Source organism: Patella vulgata, chromosome 3 (genome assembly GCF_932274485.2).
Source record: "Patella vulgata chromosome 3, xgPatVulg1.2, whole genome shotgun sequence".
Lineage (NCBI taxonomy): Eukaryota > Metazoa > Mollusca > Gastropoda > Patellidae > Patella > Patella vulgata.
Genome location: NC_065881.2, coordinates 51,408,321 through 51,432,125, shown reverse-complemented (window position 1 = coordinate 51,432,125; position 23,805 = coordinate 51,408,321). Strand labels below are relative to the sequence as shown.

At 37.3% G+C, this 23,805-nt stretch overlaps 1 protein-coding gene across 1 annotated transcript; it reads right to left on the bottom strand.

The window, feature by feature from the left end:
- Nucleotides 1–1,191: 1,191 nt before the first annotated feature.
- Nucleotides 1,192–13,272, bottom strand: LOC126815602 (uncharacterized). The gene is made up of 10 exons (XM_050541321.1): nucleotides 13,202–13,272; nucleotides 9,480–10,024; nucleotides 8,726–8,955; nucleotides 7,733–7,865; nucleotides 7,285–7,389; nucleotides 5,886–6,394; nucleotides 4,516–4,651; nucleotides 3,740–3,880; nucleotides 2,511–2,674; nucleotides 1,192–1,879 (listed from the first exon to the last, which is right to left on the bottom strand). The coding sequence occupies exons 2-10, from the start codon at nucleotides 9,915–9,917 to the stop codon at nucleotides 1,744–1,746; spliced, it is 1,992 nt and encodes a 663-aa protein (XP_050397278.1). The 5' UTR covers nucleotides 9,918–10,024; nucleotides 13,202–13,272; the 3' UTR covers nucleotides 1,192–1,743.
- Between the last annotated feature and the right edge of the window lie 10,533 nt (nucleotides 13,273–23,805).

Here is a 23,805-nt window from a genome sequence, read left to right as displayed (position 1 = left end):
TTTCCTTGTTAATAAAACAAATGAAAATTTTGAGTATAGTTTAGTGGATCAGCATAATATTGTTATGCATGTCTCCCCATGGGCTTCCATCCAACCTTGTGGGTTTTCTTCTGGTAGTCTGGTCTTCTCCCACTGCAAACCACGCCTACACAGGAGTGAATTATTGAAATAAAATTGAACCATATAATATTAATCCTGAAATGACCTAGTTTGTGTCAGTGGCTGTTAAACCTCATTTCTCTCTTTCTCTAAGCATAATGTTAACATTAGTAGTAGCCATTTCTAATTGCTAGTAGTGGAACAACTTCAAGGACTTTTTACTAAAATTTGTTTCAATGGCGCACAACTAACTTGTGACCTTGTGTCACACTAATGACACAATCCAACTTAAAAAGAAAATGAAGTTATCAGAAACTAATGACAAGCAGACTCACCAGGCGACAATGCAATAGTTTTTGTACATATGTATTGTAATTGTATGAACTACAGTCCAGCAATGTTTTGGAACTAATAAAATCAGGGTTGTGTACCATTATCAAAGCAAACTGACACGTGTAACCTGATAATTTCATCATTAAGTCACATCACAGTTTCATCACTCTCATTTACCAGTAGCATATCAGGTGGGGGTTGGGTGGTCAAACTCGTACGCTTTAGATCATAGGATCTACCATTGAGTCAAGACACAGGTATGGGTTTGATCCCAAGCTTGTATGGGACCTGGAGAGAGAGAGAGAGAGAGAAATGGGGTTTAACGTCCACTCGACACAAACTAGGTCATTTCGGGACTAAGGGACCTGGAGAAGGGTCGTCTCATTGGTTTTCCTCCCACTGCTATAAACCCCCCCACACGCAAGGGATATTGAAATAAAATTGTTCTGTATGTTAGTCCTGAAATGACCTAGTTTACTTTGAGTGTAAGTTAAACCCTATTTCTCACTCTCTCCCAGCTTAATGTTGATGTTAGCAGTAGTCATTTCTAATTGCTTGTAGTGGTCTTGCAGTACGACCTAATGCTATGTTTGAAATAGCCGTTGTCCTGTCACATGGATGGAAATGATTGATTAACCTACATGGCTAGACACACCATGCCCTGTCAATGTGATCTTATCCAGTGAACAAATTTTTAAGGTAGTTTACCAGAACAACTGAACACTTCTACAATAAACTGATTATATAAAACTATGTTACTGGCAATAAAAGGTAAATTTATTGATCTACAATAGTGTAAAAATAAATCTTTGATAAAAAAAAAAAATCAGCACAATACAACAGAATAACAATGTTCTATTATCTTATTTCTTGCTTTAAAATTTTCTAATCCTGTTGGACTCCGATTGCCAGTCCACATTCATGAACATTCATTTTTAGTCCAGAAACATGACGAGCACCATCGTTTATTTGATATTTTCACGAGCAAGCCAGTTGACTGTTAATCATCTTGACATGAAAATGATTCACTTAATAAAGTCAAACACTTTAAATGTATCAAGTGTTTATACACACTGTTCTTGCCTATAAAGGGAAACAACTCTCACAGAAACTTCTACATTGTTTCTCACCTGAACTTAACTTGCCATCACCATCTTAACCAAGATATTTTGAGCAAATATGCTGATACCACTGTTTATTTCGGGGAGTTGTTATCCATGTTGAAGATACAGTTTACTTTAGAGAGTTGTTACTCATGTTGATGTTACTATGGCAACATTTAAATAAATAACGCTTTTGTTCTTAAATCTTTCAATCATCCTCATCTTCTTTATAATTATCCGATGATAGACACCATGTTGTAAATAATATAGATAATAAAACTGCCGCTGCATACATGAGAGTGTAAAGATGATTAGTTTCTTTATTCAACTCAAAACCAATATACCTACAAATTATACAAATAATTCATATTGTTAAACCGTTTAAACAGCAGAAACATAGTGGCATGGTGAGTATGGTGCTAGTTCACTAACCAGTAGGTCAAAAGTTTGATTCCTGTATTGGATGACAAACGTTCATTGGCAGCATGTTAAAGATTCCCTGACATTTGGAAATCAAAATAAGAGTAAGCCATTATGCCGCTGTCCAAACCAATTTCCCCCATAGAACACTGCATGGTGTGTGCGTGTCTTCATTACCCCAACTGGTGCAAAGAAGTAAGCTTTTAAACACCATTTTAGCTATTAGTTCATTTCATACTTGGCACAAGCCATATTCGTCAGGTATAATTTTTGTAATGGCAAATTGCTGATTTGCAATAATCTGAAGCTGTAGATATCCTGATTAATTACTCAAGAGATGCACAATTTGACTGTGTAGACTTAAAAAAGAAATTTCATGCTCTGTGGTGTCTACAGAAATGAGAGATTGGTATTACCAAATGAATATTACCGTAACCTGGCATTCCTTGAAATAAAAGTATAATAACATGGATAATTATCTTTGAAATATATGAAATTATGTTGATATTATAGTACCGACTGATGTTTAATGTATGAAATCATGTTGTAACTTACCCCATTTTACAAGTAACTATAATATCAGTGAGACCATCATTATTAAAATCACCAGTTGTTATTAAACCTGTTGATGGTGCTGGTATCGAATGTTCTGCTAAAACATAGCCTTCTGTTAAATCTACAATAGACACACCATGCCATCCTACTATAGCTACGGCATCCTGTAAAATCCATCAAGATATTCAGTGCAAAATATATTTTTGTTATCATTTCTTTAAGATGAGTTAGAGACATAATAATATTTATCAGCCAATAATACATTCTACAAAAGATATCGCTTGTGTGATATATTTTATAATCTACTGCGATATCTCCTTAGGAGATATCGCTTTACATGAATTTGATTGGTCAGTTGAAAGGAACTACTTTTTTTTTTATTTTCAAAGAACAGTTCATTTCTTATTAAAAGTAACTTTTTTTTAATTAAAAATTAACTATTGTTATTCAATTGACCTTGATGGAAACACTGGGTCAATATAAAGGACATTGCAATGGTTGAATTGCTGTAAAAAAATGATGTATCACTACGCCGTAATGTTCAGTAAAAGTGAAATCTACAGCAAAGAATTATATTTATCTATTTGTGCATGTAAGAAGGGATTGGGTGATAAATAAAATCTCCCACTCGTTATTTTTGATATCAAAAAATATCAACACTCGTTGATAAAGTAAAAAAAACTCGGCAGAGCCTTGTTTTTTGTTACTTTATCAACTTGTGTTGATATTTTTTGATATCAAAAAGACTGGTAGGAGATTCTCTATATATCAACCTTTTCTTTTGCAATTAGCAACACAAGATAACTTTGCAACTACCAGAAGGCAATTCAAGGATTTATCAGGGGAGAACACCTGATACCACTTCCCATTTGATTGAGAGGTGTCTATGCTGTAAGATAAGACATTTACCATTTATTGCTATTTATATTTATTTTCATACCCATTTCATTTCATTTCATTTCTCTATCCCCCCCCCCCCCAAAAAAAAGAAAAAAAGTAGTAACCCCCATAAATCAGTGGTATTATCTAACTTAAAATTAAAATATAACAAAACAATCATACAAAATCCAACTAATCCATTAGCAGGATACAATAGATCACATTAATTTCAATACATGTTTATGGCATATCTATTTTACCTTATCTTACAGTAGTTAACACATATGTATTGTTCTTTTGTATTAATATCAGGTAATATGTGAGTAAATTATCGGTCAATAATTACAAACCTCTTTTCCGGATACTCGGACTGACATCAGAACACGACTTGGATGAAATGATTTGTGGAATTGTTCTGCTATTTCTCCACCAGTATCTTTAGATCTTCTAACAGGTGTTGCTATATCAGCCCAGGATGCAATTGTCTGACTCTTGCAAAAAATCAAAACATTGAAATAATTCATCCCGACATAATTGTACATGTATTTCACAAATTGTCAATACAAAATTTTGGACTGAAATGGGTAAAAACCTTCAGGGTCATTTGAGTCTAATGAATGATAAAACAAAAAGTTTACACATACATTATTTCAAGGGTTGTGTTCACATATTTTACGCATATAAATTTTGCATATGGACATTGCAGTGTAAATCTAAGGCAAAGAAAACTATTTAATACAGTATGAAACTCTGCTTTGTTAATCTCATTCAAACATGTAGACCATGGATACTTTGCATGTATATTCCGGACGCGATTTTCCAAACATCTGACAAGGAATATCGGACATCAAGATATGGTGAATAATGTTCAAAATTCCAAAATATATTGACTGTACTGTCTATACTACTTATCTCGATTATCGTTGATAATAAGCTGGATTGATTAGGTAATTATGTGATCAACCTATTTATCGTGTTCTACAGTCTATACACCTACCTTGATTAACTACCTAATCTGCCTTGATTGACTGATTTAATCCAGCTTTTGACATAAAACAATTAACTATATGGATAATTTAAATATTTAATTGACAATATTTACTTTGTTTATCAAGTCAACAATTACCTGCCAATGATAATTTCCTTCAAAATCAAGTGCTGATATTCTTCCAAGACTGGTAAACGATAAAATGTCATAATCGTTATCTCCCGATAGATGGTGCCCCATTAGATGACGTATTATTCCTCTCTTCTTTGCCACTCTAGATGGTTAGAAAACACAAATAATCAATTTTTTGGGGGTGGGGAGCTGATTCAGCCAACAAGCAAAGAATGTGGGTTATACATTCATATAGAATTATATAAATTTTGGCCAAATTGACCTAATTCTATATATATACTAACTCAACTAATTGCCAAGGGAAGTCAAAGTAAGTTCTGGGGATTTTACAAATTGTTAAGACATATATCTATGTTTAGGAATTATTTTCTACAGTTTTAAACTTCATGTGTACAATAATTACACCGTAAGTACATTACATTACAAGAAGCCATATCATATAAACTACAGTAAACGTCGCCTAAGTTGGATTCGTATAAGTCAGATCTTCGCTCAACTCGGATAAAATCGTTTGGACCCTTTGATCCTGCACGTTTTTCTTATTAAATTTCTGTGCGTAAGTCGGATTTCCTAAGTCGGATCTTTGCTCAACTCGGATAATAAATGTTTGGTCCATTTGATCTAATTCCGGCTTTTTTCTATTGCCTAAGTCGGATCGGCAGTATGTTCAGAACTTGAATAAGTCAGTTTCGTTTCGATGGTCTAAAATACGGCTAGCTATTCCATGCACAGCGCCCCAAAATACTTTCCCCTATCATTTTGACTCAAATCAGCCTATTTAACGCGACGCAATAATAGAATTTTCCCGGAAAATTCGAAACTCGCTGTCTGCTGTATAAGACACTTTCTGGGAAAATTTAGGTCATTTTTCAAAGATGGCGACAAAACGGAAGTTATCTACTTGCACCAAAGCGGATGTTATCTACTCGCACATATGAACAAAAGCTTGCAAAGTGCGTTTGAATCAATTATTATCTCTTGCAGTTTATTTCTAATCGAGCTAAGACTGAATTTCGGTCTTCGGCTAACTCGGATCTTCGCTTAACTCGGATAAAATGGATCAGTCCACTGAGATCCGACTTATGCGAAGTTTACTGTATATACATATCTGTACTTTAGTTTTGTATCTAAACAGTTAAAAATCCCCCAAATGTTTTTCAATAATAATCTCCAGTAACATACGGTGTGAATAACTGTCTAGCATACTAATTATGATACCTTGTATTACAATTTGTTTCATGTAGGGTTTAATAGTTCGATTGCAATGTCATATTTAAACTTTAACTCAGTGCCACAGTGATATAATTGGTAGAAGTTGTGCAAAAAATTTAACAATCTACATTATATATATAATGTATTATATATATATAACTTACCCCTTCTTAATAATGGGCGTAAGCTTTTTATAAAAGTCTTCTTCTAGACTCCACGATCTCGTCCATACTAAACGCTTAGTGGTGCAGACAGGGATTTGTTCTAATTTTTCATAAACTGGTTTTTGTCTCCATATTTCTATATAACAGGCCGTGTGATCAGGAAATTGTCCCCATGTGATTCTTTCAGCCTCATCATCATTGTCAATATCCATAAAAATAGATTTATCTTGTAACACTTGAAACCTGGTTATAGGTCGACCTGTTAAGAGGTCTAAAACTTCGATACCATTGTGATTATGCATTACAACAGCATTTGGATTGACCACATGTTCGTGATCATTGTGTGGACGTTGTCCACCATATGCATATCCAACTATATGTTCTGGTGAAAGAACATTTTGTGACTCTTTCATTTTATCACTCTCCTCAAAATATTCTGCTTTACGCGAGTCTTTTTGAAATCTTGCTAGTGTAAATGAAGTATCTGTATAGTCACTCCAACTATGAGGCTGAAAATGAAAGAATAATATATTGCTCAATATTATAGTCTAGGAGCTAAAATATTTTGACATTAAATACCTGGAGACAATTTATTGTTATAATCTGTTATAAACTTATTACAAAACTTAGTAGCAAATTAGCATTATGTTTACTTTCTGAAATGTTTTAACATGTTTTGTTTTATTTTTGATGTCACATCAATCTGATTAAAATACAGATCTATATTTCGTTTCGTTTTTATACTTTCGATGGCCTACACTACATGAAGATCTGACCGGTTGTACTGGAAGGTCGTGTCAGTGGTCGTACAAGCGGCTTTTGAAACTATGATGTCAGAAATTTATTAATCAATCAGCATGGACCTTTCTAGTGGTTTATTCACAGTTCAGTGCATTGCACGCCAAGAACTCGTCGTAATAGACTGTTTCATTGGCTAATCCCTCACTTCAACCAAAACATTGGTAATATAACAACTTTTCCAGATCCTAGTGTAGTAAACACAAGTAAAACAAAATTTTGAATTATAAAAAACAAAAAGAAACAGGATCTGTGTTCTAATCAGATTGATGTCACATTACATTGAAGTGTGATATATTTTCTTTGAAGCAAGAATTCAGATCATGTGAAATGAGGATTGGAAAGTTAGATTATCTGCATTTTGTGGGGACTTATAAAACCCAAAGGCATATAAGAGTGGTTTATAATTGACCGATATAAATAGAACTATCACTTAGAATTGGATGATATAAATGCGTTGTAATGTATTGAAAAAAAAAGATAAAGTAAAAAAATTTGTAATCCAATTTTGAATAAAGTGTGCATATTTTTTTCTTAATGACAATGCGTATTATTATACTAATTCTTGTTAAATAAATAAAATAACAAACAAACAATTTACCATAAACTGTAATATTGTATTTTTATAAGCAGTCCATGGTGATTCACCAACATGTAATCGATTTCTTCTTAATCCTAATTTCCAGTGATGTTCCTCTGTATTGTTCTAAAATAAAACGTCTCATATATTAAATCCAAAAGAATATAAAAATTAACAGAATTAAAAATACTGGATTCAACAAACTGTTACTAGATGAATATTTTAAAAATCCAAGTTATGACTACCAGTGCCGTTGTATCTCACTAGAATGGCTTCCAGTTTGAAAGATGGTTAAAGTGAGAAATCAAAACAAAGCAAAGTATGCATGATGGAAGGTGAAAAGCATAGTATGGTAACAGGCAAGATTTGGATGAAATTGATTCCAAATTCTACCATTCCTTTGTTTTTACTTTATTTTTACAGTACCTTAGAAATAAAACTCTAAGTATAAATTATAAAGATAAACAACCTCTATATCCTGTTTTTCTTCACCAAAATCACCAGGTAAATGGTGCCATCTTACAGAACCATTTAATCCACTTAAAGCAAATGTTGAAAAGTGAGACAAACTTTCACTTTCTGTTGTATGGTTTGCATGTTCCCTGAAAAAAAAACCATGATAAAAATCATAATATGAATTTATAAAGGCATACTTAAAATCATGTGTTGAAACAACACAACAGGAGGATATCATGGTAATAGCACATGGTCACACAATTGAATCAAAATGGTGAAAGTTATTTAATTTATTATTTATTTACTGTTGAACTGAAAGGGACAAATTCCAAATCACTATCCACCAAACAATCTATATTTTCAATACTAAACTTGTCACACGACAAAATGTGCTTGCATATAGATGAACTAAAACGGTTTTAAAGCAATGTAAAAATACGTCCAAACTTAAATCTCCACATTTCTATCTAAAAATACGCTTCTGGAGAAGGATTTTAAAAAAAGCATATGTTAGCTATGTTCAACGAATAACTGCTGATATTTATCCTCCATTTTATTTCATCAATAAATCATCATTACTCTGTCAGATGAATGTATCTTTAGCATGACTGAAAAATATTTCTGGAGCTATGACATGAAATAACAAGCAGCTGCCATGCAAGACATGCCCACATTTTTCTAGAGATGGACAGAGAACAAGCTAAATATATGAATGTCTTTTTTAAAATCAAATAAAAATTGTGACCTCTAAAGGGTTCACAAGCTAAAAACATGATTTTTCATACATCAGGGTCCGATACATGCCAATATCGACAGGAACAGAGACCTTTGGGATATAAACATATATTTTAAGTTTCATCATAATCAGATAAAAATTGTGAACTCTATAGGGTCCACAAGTTAAAAACATGATTTTGCGTACTATCAGGGACCATAATGCATGAAGTTACCATCCGATACATGCCAATATCGAAAGGAACTGAATAAAAAATGAAGCGAGTATTACCCATCGGAATGGACTGGTTTCTGGTGTAATAAATGAGAAAAACTTCCACCAACAATAACTAATCCTTCATCATTCTTGGAAAGCGAATGAGATGTGACTAACACACCCATAGCTTTGATTTTATACATCTTTAAATCTTGTGCTACATCCATTACCTTTGTTTTCCATAATAATTCAAGTTTGGATGAATAACATAATACCTGCCAATCACTGGTTACTATAACAATAATCTACAAAACAAAATCACATTTAATATAATAACACCCCTCAGACTGTCCAATAGACACTTTGAGTACTCTGTCCCTTACTGAATATGTCCTATGCAAATAAACAAGGACTCTACACCCAGATCAATAATATTAATTGTCTTGTTACAGATTCAGCTAGCTTGTAGTTTTGTTTATGTTGGTGGGAAGGTTTGTCAACAAATTTATATTTTTTTAAGGCTCACCCAATAACTTAAATTAAACTAAAACTGTCTAAAACATAACATTTTGAAAGGCATAACATTTTTGACAGCTGTGCCCCAGATACTATTTTAATATAAGTATAAATACTCTTTTGGTTCAGCACTGTCCGACATTCTGCAAAGTCCACTGAATGGCTTTATTAAAAGAATATATAAATAATGAAACAATTGTTAAAACATTGTTCATATTATATCAAAAAATTCTAATCTTCATATTGTATTGTATGTTGCCAATTATTATCTGCCATTAAAACAGTTCATGTAAATAACATGTTTAATACTTACTTGTTTTCGTATTTGCATCATAGATAAATAAGGTGTTGTAAAACCGGTTGTCATAACAACAGGTTGACTAGATTTAGAATGATGACTTGATATAGGTAATTTTACTCTATGTTTAATTTGTACATGAGGCAGAACTTGAGCTGTGGAACTTTTATTATCTGGAAGTGCCATGATGCTTAATTTGAGATCATTTGTTATCATAACAATTTCATTGACACCGTCACCTTCTAAATCTGTAATTATTGGTACGGGTAAGGAATCCTCTTCAGTTGGAAAACGTCCATTCGCAAAATGCTGTGTTTCTACTCGTTTTCGCCAGACAGGTTTTAAATTATATGAATCACTTGCTCTAAATAAGTAAGCAATTACACCACACAAACATACAAAGAAAATATGGTTCACTGATATTTTTCTCACTTGAGATCTTACAATCTCCATTTTAAATGCAGTAATTAAACTTTATTAAACATCAGTCTTTTTAGAGTCAAGTTCTCATTTTAAAAATTATTTGTTCTATTTCTTGATACCCATCATAAATTTCATACCTGAAAAACATGAAAAAGACATGTAAATAGTAATTTCTCAATCAATATGAAATATTAATCTAAAACAAAAGGAACCAGCCAATTACAACTGATACATTCTTCGAGGTTTAGCTTCAAATGAAAAATTCTGAACACATATCATCAATCACTGTTTTGTTTGGAAATAACTAATTCTGTTACAAATAGTGAAAAGTTGACCACTGAAATAGTTACTGAACAGTTTTTCCACATTTTTGAGGTGATGTTTAATCACGTGCATGTTCTAATTCTGGTTAGGCTGCTATTTTAAAAATGAAAGAAACATCACGTAGCCATTGGATTTGATCAAATTCTGAACTTATGTGATAAGTTTCACCTTAATTTCAATAGAGAGTTGGATGGCTGAATGGTTAGCATGTGCACGCTGTATCATAAAGTCTGTCATTGAGTCAACTGGCGTGGTTTCGATTCCTGGGTTGTATGTGACAAGGAGTGGGGTCACCTGTCCAACCTTGTGGGTTTTCTCCGGGTCTTCCGGTTTTCTCCCACTGCTAAAGACCCCTACGCGCAAGTGAATTATTGAATAAAATTGAACCATGTGTTAGTCCCAAAATGACCTAGTTTGTGTGAGTGGATGTTAAACTCTCTCTCTCTTTCTCTCTCTCTCTCTCTTTTTATATTTCAATAACAATTAGGTTATTATATGTTAAGCTATTGGAAATTAAGGGAGTTATAGGACATTGCAGCACAAATCAGAAATTTCCTTGATTCTGATTGGTCGAAAAGTGTGATCGAATGGACGATAAACCCCCTTTTTCATTTTTGTGCTCAATTATCTTTCTCAACTCAAATCTTTATTGACAAATATCTTCAAGAAATTCTGCACACATGACTATTCACACTATTTTCAAACACCATCTTTTATGAAAATACATTTCTGAAATACATAAAACAGTAGAAAATCAGTCATAAATAAATTAAAACCGTTTTTAAGTATCATAAATCATTTGTAAGAAGGCAGTGACAGTATGGGCAATTTTGTTTTCTTTTTTGGTAGCTAGACTAGCTTCACTCACCAATTTTATGGACTTAATCAGGTGGAATTTTTAAATCACACTTTGAACAAATTCGGACTAGCATGATCTGCTTAATAATAAGTCATTGGTCACAAGAAATCAGTTGAAAATATAATGAGGGAGTTGAAAATAGTACCTAAAATAGGCCTAATAAACAGGAATTCTATGTCAAAATTGAACTGTTGTTGACAACATGTCAGAACAGTATACATAGCAACCGCTAGAATCCCAGACATCACACAGTTTTATAGGGTATTTTTGAGGATGTAAGCATAGAAGGCAATTGTCTGAACAAGAAGTAGATACAAAATAGTAATAACAGTCTGCAAATAAAATAATAAAGCCTGAAAACTTACCGATCTTATTATGAAACTCCCGAAGCAAACTCATCTTTGTTGCCAAGAGTCACTTCTCTTTAGTCTCAGTTAACATGTCGGAACTATTTCAATCATTTCATGTTCTTTTACAAATCTCCAAACGTTAAAAATATTTTTTGCTGATATCTGAATAACATTTTCTTTCATAATTAATTTACCAATGACGCTCGAGACTCCAAGCTTTTTAAATTTGCAGGAAAGCAAGGACAACCTAAATCTATTGAGAACGCATAGCCAAATAACAACTTTTTAAAATGAGTGTAAAAATGTTCCGGAGAAAATCCCTAAATATTTGAGCTACAATATTGATAAACATTGTATGCTTGAATTATCCATTAGAACAACTCAACGCTATTCAAACATGGTTAAATGATGGACAATAAACCCCCTCTAAATACGAGCAGGAAGTGTTTATCTAAGTAACTGTTTTGTAATCAAATGATTACGACGGAAGACATTAGTAGTGGAACTGTTTTTAGTATGCCATAATCTAGCAAAATTGTAATCTGGCATTCCGGTAGATCATATTAGGGCATAAATATTTTTATGGGGTAGCGGGTAGCCTGATTTACCAAATCTACCCAAAAATTTAAACTCATATCACAATAATTTATATATCGATAACAATAATTTATATCGATAATCGATAGACTATTTGATAATATTCTTTATGCCAAATTGTCATTTTTAATTTAAAATCGTAACGTGTCAAAATGCCCCACAAAATGACATTTTCAAGCAAGTTTGGAAGTGGTAACCAAGGATCATATAACTCCACCATTATTTCAACATATATCACAATCATTTATATCATTTTTTATAATGCCACCATTCCTTTATCTAAATATGGCATTTGTATATACCCATATCTTCCAATTTTAAAGTAGCTAAGTCTCTAACTCAATATCATCCAAAGTCATACACGTTGAAAATAAGAATTATTTGTCAATTCAAATCAACATTGATGTTGTGATCTTACCAGGAAAAGACAGGCTTCTGATATCCAATATTTAAGACAGAATAAACATTTTACCATTGGTACACGAATCATGTACCATAGTGCGTTTTAGCATCATTTGCAACAAGTGACCAGAAAGAACGAGGCTAGACATATTCAACTGGAGAACCTGCTCAATAGACTGGAATAACCAGATGCCTGGTTTGAAATTAAGAGTCAAAACGGAAACAATTGAATGTAAATCAGTTTATATACAATCAGATTACATTATTATATGCGTTGTGACCCATTTGGGTCAATTTCTAGGTCCCAAATATTAGCGATTTAGCTCCTTTAAATTTAGATTTATTTGGACACAAAATCAATATGACTTCAAATTAAAAATGACAATTTGAATTTGGCATAAAGAATGGTTTGGTACGGGAACCCTATTGGTAAATTATCAAAAATTGATACGTAAATTACTCTGATATGAATTGAAATAATGGTGGATTTTAGTAGATTTAGGTAAATCGTGCTACCATAGGCCTATTTATTAATGCACGCTGCCCCGGGGTGTATCAAATAATCGAGAACTAAACTTAGTAAATAAGAATTAGAAAGTGTTCAACACATTGCATTGCTAGAATGATAGTCATACTTTCAAAACCAACATTTTGTTCGTAATGCCTGGTGTTTACGGGTTTAAAAGAATGTCTACCATACTGAGAGTAAATTCAATTTACTGAAACTGCACTAGTTTAATGAGTTATGTTAAAAAATACAATTTTAACAAAAAATTGTTTACATTCGCATTTACGTTCATGGGAGCAGCCATCTTGTAAGGGACTTAACTATGACAAGTGAGTAGTCTTGTTTGTCCAAAACCAAAAAAAAAGGAAACCCAATTACCCCTAAGTACCACTAGAATTTCCAGTCAACAAACTCGGTCGATGGTTGGGCTAAAATTTGGGAATAGTTTGTTTGACTGAAATAAAAAACGCACTAACTCAAATATGATTACATCGTTTTTTGTCTATTTTGATTATTTTCCCCCAAGTTCAAATCTGACAGTTGAAGTCACAATTTTATTGAGATTTTCCTTCCAATAGCAATACCCTAAACAACGTGTTGACCTCTCTTTGCGAGTAAGGTCGTCATCTAGGGTTAAGGGTCAACGACTGACGTCATCAACTGAAAACAATGGCCGTACTAATATAAACAACTTGAATTAAGTCTGTGTCCGATGCATAAAACTGATGACAGCATAGTATCTAGTCGCTTCAGTATTTGACATTTTCATGTGGCCTCGCCCAGTCGATAAAATCAATCAGTTAGTTCAGTCGAATAATCCAGTCGAATAAACCAGTCGAAAAGTTCAGTCGAATACTTCAGTCGAATAATTCAGTCGAATAAACAAGTCGCTCAATATTAAGCAGCGGTGGCAGCGGGCTAAGATAATATAGTAGCAAATCATGCTCGTAGCCATAGCTGAAGGAGCCGGGGGCATGGGGTAGGGACCGGGGGGCTTCCCAACTAATTTCAAGAAATGAAAAGAAATGAAATGGGGGTTCAACGTCCTTCTGTTCTGCTTGGAACTGGGCTAATGAAGACGGGCAGACGCCATACACTGTGCGATGAGGGAAATTTTGCCCGGACAGCGGCACTACGGCCTACTCTTATATCGAATTCCATCTGTCAAAGGGATCTTTTACGTCCACTCCAATGTAGACACGGGACCTCGGTTTTTCGTCCCATCCGAAAGACTAGACAGCTGTCCTTGTCCGCCTCGAAAAGAATAGAGTCCCTATATATGATATAAACGAAGAAAGGGGATGGGGTGGGGCGGGGGTGGGGGGGGATGAGGTATTTGACATTTTCATGTGGCCTCGTCCAGTCGATAAAACGTACCAGTCAGTTAGTTCAGTCGAATAATCCAGTCGAATAAACCAGTCGAATAATTCAGTCGAAAAGTTCAGTCGAATAAACCAGTCGAATAGTTCAGTCGAATAATCCAGTCGAATAATTCAGTCGAATAAACAAGTCGCTCAATATTAAGCAGCGGTGGCAGCGGGCTAAGATAATATAGTAGCAAATCATGCTCGTAGCCATAGCTGAAGGAGCCGGGGGCATGGGGTAGTGACCGGGGGGCTTCCCAACTAGTTTCAAGAAATGAAAAGAAATGAAATGGGGTTTTAACGTCCTACTGTTCTGCTTGGAACTGGGCTAATGAAGACGGGCAGACGCCATACACTGTGCGATGAGGGAAATTTTGCCCGGACAGCGGCACTACGGCCTACTCTTATATCGAATTCCATCTGTCAAAGGGATCTTTTACGTCCACTCCAATGTAGACACGGGACCTCGGTTTTTCGTCTCATCCGAAAGACTAGACAGCTGTCCTTGTCCGCCTCGAAAAGAATAGAGTCCCTATATATGATATAAACGAAGAAACGGATGGGGTGGGGCGGGGGTGGGGGGGATGAGGTATTTGACATTTTCATGTGGCCTCGTCCAGTCGATAAAATCAGTCAGTTAGTTCAGTCGAATAATCCAGTCGAATAAACCAGTCGAATAATTCAGTCGAAAAGTTCAGTCGAATAAACCAGTCGAATAGTTCAGTCGAATAATCCAGTCGAATAATTCAGTCGAATAAACAAGTCGCTCAATATTAAGCAGCGGTGGCAGCGGGCTAAGATAATATAGTAGCAAAGCATGCTCGTAGCCATAGCTGAAGGAGCCGGGGGCATGGGGTAGGGACCGGGGGGCTTCCCAACTAGTTTCAAGAAATGAAAAGAAATGAAATGGGGTTTAACGTCCTTCTGTTCTGCTTGGAACTGGGCTAATGAAGACGGGCAGACGCCATACACTGTGCGATGAGGGAAATTTTGCCCGGACAGCGGCACTACGGCCTACTCTTATATCGAATTCCATCTGTCAAAGGGATCTTTTACGTCCACTCCAATGTAGACACGGGACCTCGGTTTTTCGTCCCATCCGAAAGACTAGACAGCTGTCCTTGTCCGCCTCGAAAAGAATAGAGTCCCTATATATGATATAAACGAAGAAAGGGGATGGGGTGGGGCGGGGGTGGGGGTGGGATGAGGTATTTGACATTTTCATGTGGCCTCGTCCAGTCGATAAAACCAGTCAGTTAGTTCAGTCGAATAATCCAGTCGAATAAACCAGTCGAATAATTCAGTCGAAAAGTTCAGTCGAATAAACCAGTCGAATAGTTCAGTCGAATAATTCAGTCGAATAATCCAGTCGAATAATTCAGTCGAATAAACAAGTCGCTCAATATTAAGCAGCGGTGGCAGCGGGCTAAGATAATATAGTAGCAAATCATGCTCGTAGCCATAGCTGAAGGAGCCGGGGGCATGGGGTAGGGACCGGGGGGCTTCCCAACTAGTTTCAAGAAATGAAAAGAAATGAAATGGGGTTTAACGTCCTTCTGTTCTGCTTGGAACTGGGCTAATGAAGACGGGCAGACGCCATACACTGTGCGATGAGGGAAATTTTGCCCGGACAGCGGCACTACGGCCTACTCTTATATCGAATTCCATCTGTCAAAGGGATCTTTTACGTCCACTCCAATGTAGACACGGGACCTCGGTTTTTCGTCCCATCCGAAAGACTAGACAGCTGTCCTTGTCCGCCTCGAAAAGAATAGAGTCCCTATATATGATATGAACGAAGAAAGGGGGTGGGGTGGGGTGGGGGGGGATGAGGTATTTGACATTTTCATGTGGCCTCGTCCAGTCGATAAAACCAGTCAGTTAGTTCAGTCGAATAATCCAGTCGAATAAACCAGTCGAATAATTCAGTCGAAAAGTTCAGTCGAATAAACCAGTCGAATAGTTCAGTCGAATAATTCAGTCGAATAATCCAGTCGAATAATTCAGTCGAATAAACAAGTCGCTCAATATTAAGCAGCGGTGGCAGCGGGCTAAGATAATATAGTAGCAAATCATGCTCGTAGCCATAGCTGAAGGAGCCGGGGGCATGGGGTAGGGACCGGGGGGCTTCCCAACTAGTTTCAAGAAATGAAAAGAAATGAAATGGGGTTTAACGTCCTTCTGTTCTGCTTGGAACTGGGCTAATGAAGACGGGCAGACGCCATACACTGTGCGATGAGGGAAATTTTGCCCGGACAGCGGCACTACGGCCTACTCTTATATCGAATTCCATCTGTCAAAGGGATCTTTTACGTCCACTCCAATGTAGACACGGGACCTCGGTTTTTCGTCCCATCCGAAAGACTAGACAGCTGTCCTTGTCCGCCTCGAAAAGAATAGAGTCCCTATATATGATATGAACGAAGAAAGGGGGTGGGGTGGGGTGGGGGGGGGGATGAGGTATTTGACATTTTCATGTGGCCTCGTCCAGTCGATAAAACCAGTCAGTTAGTTCAGTCGAATAATCCAGTCGAATAAACCAGTCGAATAATTCAGTCGAAAAGTTCAGTCGAATAAACCAGTCGAATAGTTCAGTCGAATAATTCAGTCGAATAATCCAGTCGAATAATTCAGTCGAATAAACAAGTCGCTCAATATTAAGCAGCGGTGGCAGCGGGCTAAGATAATATAGTAGCAAATCATGCTCGTAGCCATAGCTGAAGGAGCCGGGGGCATGGGGTAGGGACCGGGGGGCTTCCCAACTAGTTTCAAGAAATGAAAAGAAATGAAATGGGGTTTAACGTCCTTCTGTTCTGCTTGGAACTGGGCTAATGAAGACGGGCAGACGCCATACACTGTGCGATGAGGGAAATTTTGCCCGGACAGCGGCACTACGGCCTACTCTTATATCGAATTCCATCTGTCAAAGGGATCTTTTACGTCCACTCCAATGTAGACACGGGACCTCGGTTTTTCGTCCCATCCGAAAGACTAGACAGCTGTCCTTGTCCGCCTCGAAAAGAATAGAGTCCCTATATATGATATAAACGAAGAAAGGGGATGGGGTGGGGCGGGGGTGGGGGGGATGAGGTATTTGACATTTTCATGTGGCCTCGTCCAGTCGATAAAACCAGTCAGTTAGTTCAGTCGAATAATCCAGTCGAATAAACCAGTCGAATAATTCAGTCGAAAAGTTCAGTCGAATAAACCAGTCGAATAGTTCAGTCGAATAATCCAGTCGAATAATTCAGTCGAATAAACAAGTCGCTCAATATTAAGCAGCGGTGGCAGCGGGCTAAGATAATATAGTAGCAAATCATGCTCGTAGCCATAGCTGAAGGAGCCGGGGGCATGGGGTAGGGACCGGGGGGCTTCCCAACTAGTTTCAAGAAATGAAAAGAAATGAAATGGGGTTTAACGTCCTTCTGTTCTGCTTGGAACTGGGCTAATGAAGACGGGCAGACGCCATACACTGTGCGATGAGGGAAATTTTGCCCGGACAGCGGCACTACGGCCTACTCTTATATCGAATTCCATCTGTCAAAGGGATCTTTTACGTCCACTCCAATGTAGACACGGGACCTCGGTTTTTCGTCCCATCCGAAAGACTAGACAGCTGTCCTTGTCCGCCTCGAAAAGAATAGAGTCCCTATATATGATATAAACGAAGAAAGGGGATGGGGTGGGGCGGGGGTGGGGGGGGGTGAGGTATTTGACATTTTCATGTGGCCTCGTCCAGTCGATAAAACCAGTCAGTTAGTTCAGTCGAATAATCCAGTCGAATAATTCAGTCGAAAAGTTCAGTCGAATAAACCAGTCGAATAGTTCAGTCGAATAATCCAGTCGAATAATTCAGTCGAATAAACAAGTCGCTCAATATTAAGCAGCGGTGGCAGCGGGCTAAGATAATATAGTAGCAAATCATGCTCGTAGCCATAGCTGAAGGAGCCGGGGGCATGGGGTAGGGACCGGGGGGCTTCCCAACTAGTTTCAAGAAATGAAAAGAAATGAAATGGGGTTTAACGTCCTTCTGTTCTGCTTGGAACTGGGCTAATGAAGACGGGCAGACGCCATACACTGTGCGATGAGGGAAATTTTGCCCGGACAGCGGCACTACGGCCTACTCTTATATCGAATTCCATCTGTCAAAGGGATCTTTTACGTCCACTCCAATGTAGACACGGGACCTCGGTTTTTCGTCCCATCCGAAAGACTAGACAGCTGTCCTTGTCCGCCTCGAAAAGAATAGAGTCCCTATATATGATATGAACGAAGAAAGGGGGTGGGGTGGGGTGGGGGGGGGGATGAGGTATTTGACATTTTCATGTGGCCTCGTCCAGTCGATAAAACCAGTCAGTTAGTTCAGTCGAATAATCCAGTCGAATAAACCAGTCGAATAATTCAGTCGAAAAGTTCAGTCGAATAAACCAGTCGAATAAACAAGTCGCTCAATATTAAGCAGCGGTGGCAGCGGGCTAAGATAATATAGTAGCAAATCATGCTCGTAGCCATAGCTGAAGGAGCCGGGGGCATGGGGTAGGGACCGGGGGGCTTCCCAACTAGTTTCAAGAAATGAAAAGAAATGAAATGGGGTTTAACGTCCTTCTGTTCTGCTTGGAACTGGGCTAATGAAGACGGGCAGACGCCATACACTGTGCGATGAGGGAAATTTTGCCCGGACAGCGGCACTACGGCCTACTCTTATATCGAATTCCATCTGTCAAAGGGATCTTTTACGTCCACGCCAATGTATACATTGCATCTTGATTAGTTGGACTTGTTGCAAATTTTGTCACAAATTTGCAGACTTTTTCACAACGTAATTAGTTACAGATGTTTTATTACTTTCTTTTGTTTTTTTTTTTAATTTATTACTTAATTGCCTCTTCTGTGTATTGCCGAAGAAGAGTTTGACTCAGAGTCTAGACACTGAGTCTAGCTCTTCACAAGCAATACACAAAAAAACATACTTAAAAGCAGCCCCCTTTTGGACACATTTCATATATGTGGAAGTGGACGTTAAACACATAGCATAGTAGTAGTAGGCCAGTTAATACGTGCCCCTAACGTTTTTAGAACGTAGTGTTTTATAATATTTCATGGAATTAACACAATGTGCCGTTAAATATGGATGATATTGATGACCATACTGTAAGTATTACAACATCATTTACTTTTCAGACGGAGGTATTTTCTTTCCGTTGCTAATGTAATGGTTCGGGCTTATAATTACATTATTTTATCATTTTTTCTATACTATTTAGGCATATAAATCCATTAATTTTTGCATAATATTGGAAAATGGCGAGAACGGGGGTATGCTATAGACGCTTTTTTTTTTAAGGTACATTGAAAGTAGAGCTTAACTGAAATTAAATCTGGAACCTTTCGTAGTGATACAAGTATATGTGATAAATATCATAAATAAATGTGATAAATATTAAAGAGCTAAAAGAAGGAAAACTGATTGACCCGGATCCATTACCAAATTCATATTGACCATTATGCAAAATATTTTAATTTAGTTCTGTATTGCTATCTAGATGGAATGAGTCACAGTGTCTATCAATAAAATATGCTTCAAAACTACAGAGACAAGTTTACTAAAAACTTGGAATTAAATGATATCATACCTCCTGTCCAAAGCGCACTGACAATTTATTATTAAGATTATCATCAATAAGTACATGTAAAAGTGTATTAGGTTTCTCAACATTTTACCAGGCATTTGGTACCATTTGTAGGTAAGGGTTGCTATTAAAATTAATGCAAAATGATATCAATGGAAATATAATTAACATAACTAAATCGAGATCTTATAAATTCCCACCAATTCTGAAGAAGTCAAAATAATTATGGTCATACAAATTGCTCATAACGGCCAAAAAAATAAGAGATAAAAAAGCCAAACCCCAAATGATATTTATGAACATGTATATAACATAATAGATAATAGCATAACATAGATAGATTACCTGAACATTATCTTAATACGTTAATTTACAGACATTTAATGTAATAAAAACTATAATATTTCACATACATAATATTATATTGAATAAAACATTAAAATTAAAACATTTTTTTCAATAATATTTCGCATACATAATATATCTAAAACATAATTCATAGTTTATAGATATAGCAAGGGCTTTTTCACGATAAACCATTGACCGGATTTAGCAAGCAAAGGCAATTGTATTGTGGTTGAAGAAAAATCATATCGCCACGTAAAAAAAACATTGCATCTTCATTTAACTATATAAAATTTGTAAATATATCTTAACCTAAAATAAATTTTGTAATATTGCAATTGAACTACAATAAGTTAAATAATATATTTAGATTATCAATTTGCATCACAAAATACACTGGTCTAAAAGATGTTTCTGAACATACGAAGATACGCGTCTGTTTGTGTCACGATTGAATTTGTTATTATACAATAGAAAGTGATAAGGTCGTGGTGGACACATCGGAATAGTCAACCAAGTCTGTCTGTAACCGATTATTACACTGATCGATTTTGATTTGTTTTATAGCATTTTCAAAGACTTTTTTCAATATGATTTTTGACAAACACATACGAATTACTATGTAGAATGGTGTAGTAAATTATATTTCGTATGTATGTAATACAAATCGGACCCCGATATAAATCCTGTAATGGAGTTTCATTTCTTTTCATTTCTTGAAACTAGTTGGGAAGCCCCCCGGTCCCTACCCCATGTCCCCGGCTCCTTCAGCTATGGCTACGAGCATGATTTGCTACTATATTATCTTAGCCCGCTGCCACCGCTGCTTAATATTGAGCGACTTGTTTATTCGACTGAATTATTCGACTGAACTATTCGACTGGTTTATTCGACTGAACTATTCGACTGGTTTATTCGACTGAACTTTTCGACTGAATTATTCGACTGGTTTATTCGACTGGATTATTCGACTGAACTAACTGACTGGTTTTATCGACTGGACGAGGCCACATGAAAATGTCAAATACCTCATCCCCCGCCCCACCCCACCCCCTTTCTTCGTTCATATCATATATAGGGACTCTATTCTTTTCGAGGCGGACAAGGACAGCTGTCTGGTCGTTCGGATGAGAAGAAAAACCGAGGTCCCGTGTCTACATTGGAGTGGACGTAAAAGATCCCTTTGACAGATGGAATTCGATATAAGAGTAGGCCGTAGTGCCGCTGTCCGGGCAAAATTTCCCTCATCGCACAGTGTATGGCGTCTGCCCGTCTTCATTAGCCCAGTTCCAAGCAGAACAGTAGGACGTTAAAACACCATTTCATTTCTTTTCATTTCTTGAAACTAGTTGGGAAGCCCCCCGGTCCCTACCCCATGCCCCCGGCTCCTTCAGCTATGGCTACGAGCATGATTTGCTACTATATTATCTTAGCCCGCTGCCACCGCTGCTTAATATTGAGCGACTTGTTTATTCGACTGAATTATTCGACTGGATTATTCGACTGAATTATTCGACTGAACTATTCGACTGGTTTATTCGACTGAACTTTTCGACTGAATTATTCGACTGGTTTATTCGACTGGATTATTCGACTGAACTAACTGACTGGTTTTATCGACTGGACGAGGCCACATGAAAATGTCAAATACCTCATCCCCCCCCACCCCGCCCCACCCCATCCGTTTCTTCGTTTATATCATATATAGGGACTCTATTCTTTTCGAGGCGGACAAGGACAGCTGTCTAGTCTTTCGGATGAGACGAAAAACCGAGGTCCCGTGTCTACATTGGAGTGGACGTAAAAGATCCCTTTGACAGATGGAATTCGATATAAGAGTAGGCCGTAGTGCCGCTGTCCGGGCAAAATTTCCCTCATCGCACAGTGTATGGCGTCTGCCCGTCTTCATTAGCCCAGTTCCAAGCAGAACAGAAGGACGTTAAACCCCATTTCATTTCTTTTCATTTCTTGAAACTAGTTGGGAAGCCCCCCGGTCACTACCCCATGCCCCCGGCTCCTTCAGCTATGGCTACGAGCATGATTTGCTACTATATTATCTTAGCCCGCTGCCACCGCTGCTTAATATTGAGCGACTTGTTTATTCGACTGAATTATTCGACTGGATTATTCGACTGAATTATTCGACTGAACTATTCGACTGGTTTATTCGACTGAACTTTTCGACTGGTTTATTCGACTGGATTATTCGACTGAACTAACTGCTGCTTAATATTGAGCGACTTGTTTATTCGACTGAATTAGTCGACTGGATTATTCGACTGAACTATTCGACTGGTTTATTCGACTGAACTTTTCGACTGAATTATTCGACTGGTTTATTCGACTGGATTATTCGACTGAACTAACTGACTGGTTTTATCGACTGGACGAGGCCACATGAAAATGTCAAATACCTCATCCCCCCCCACCCCCGCCCCACCCCATCCGTTTCTTCGTTTATATCATATATAGGGACTCTATTCTTTTCGAGGCGGACAAGGACAGCTGTCTAGTCTTTCGGATGAGACGAAAAACCGAGGTCCCGTGTCTACATTGGAGTGGACGTAAAAGATCCCTTTGACAGATGGAATTCGATATAAGAGTAGGCCGTAGTGCCGCTGTCCGGGCAAAATTTCCCTCATCGCACAGTGTATGGCGTCTGCCCGTCTTCATTAGCCCAGTTCCAAGCAGAACAGTAGGACGTTAAAACCCCATTTCATTTCTTTTCATTTCTTGAAACTAGTTGGGAAGCCCCCCGGTCCCTACCCCATGCCCCCGGCTCCTTCAGCTTTGGCTACGAGCATGATTTGCTACTATATTATCTTAGCCCGCTGCCACCGCTGCTTAATATTGAGCGACTTGTTTATTCGACTGAATTATTCGACTGGATTATTCGACTGAATTATTCGACTGAACTATTCGACTGGTTTATTCGACTGAACTTTTCGACTGAATTATTCGACTGGTTTATTCGACTGGATTATTCGACTGAACTAACTGACTGATTTTATCGACTGGACGAGGCCACATGAAAATGTCAAATACCTCATCCACCCCCCACCCCCGCCCCACCCCACCGCCTTTCTTCGTTCAAATCATATATAGGGACTCTATTCTTTTCGAGGCGGACAAGGACAGCTGTCTAGTCGTTCGGATGGGACGAAAAACCGAGGTCCCGTGTCCACATTGACGTGGTCGTAAAAGATCCCTTTGACAGATGGAATTCGATATAAGAGTAGGCCGTAGTGCCGCTGTCCGGGCAAAATTTCCCTCATCGCACAGTGTATGGCGTCTGCCCGTCTTCATTAGCCCAGTTCCAAGCAGAACAGAAGGACGTTAAACCCCATTTCATTTCTTTTCATTTCTTGAAACTAGTTGGGAAGCCCCCCGGTCCCTACCCCATGCCCCCGGCTCCTTCAGCTATGGCTACGAGCATGATTTGCTACTATATTATCTTAGCCCGCTGCCACCGCTGCTTAATATTGAGCGACTTGTTTATTCGACTGAATTATTCGACTGGATTATTCGACTGAATTATT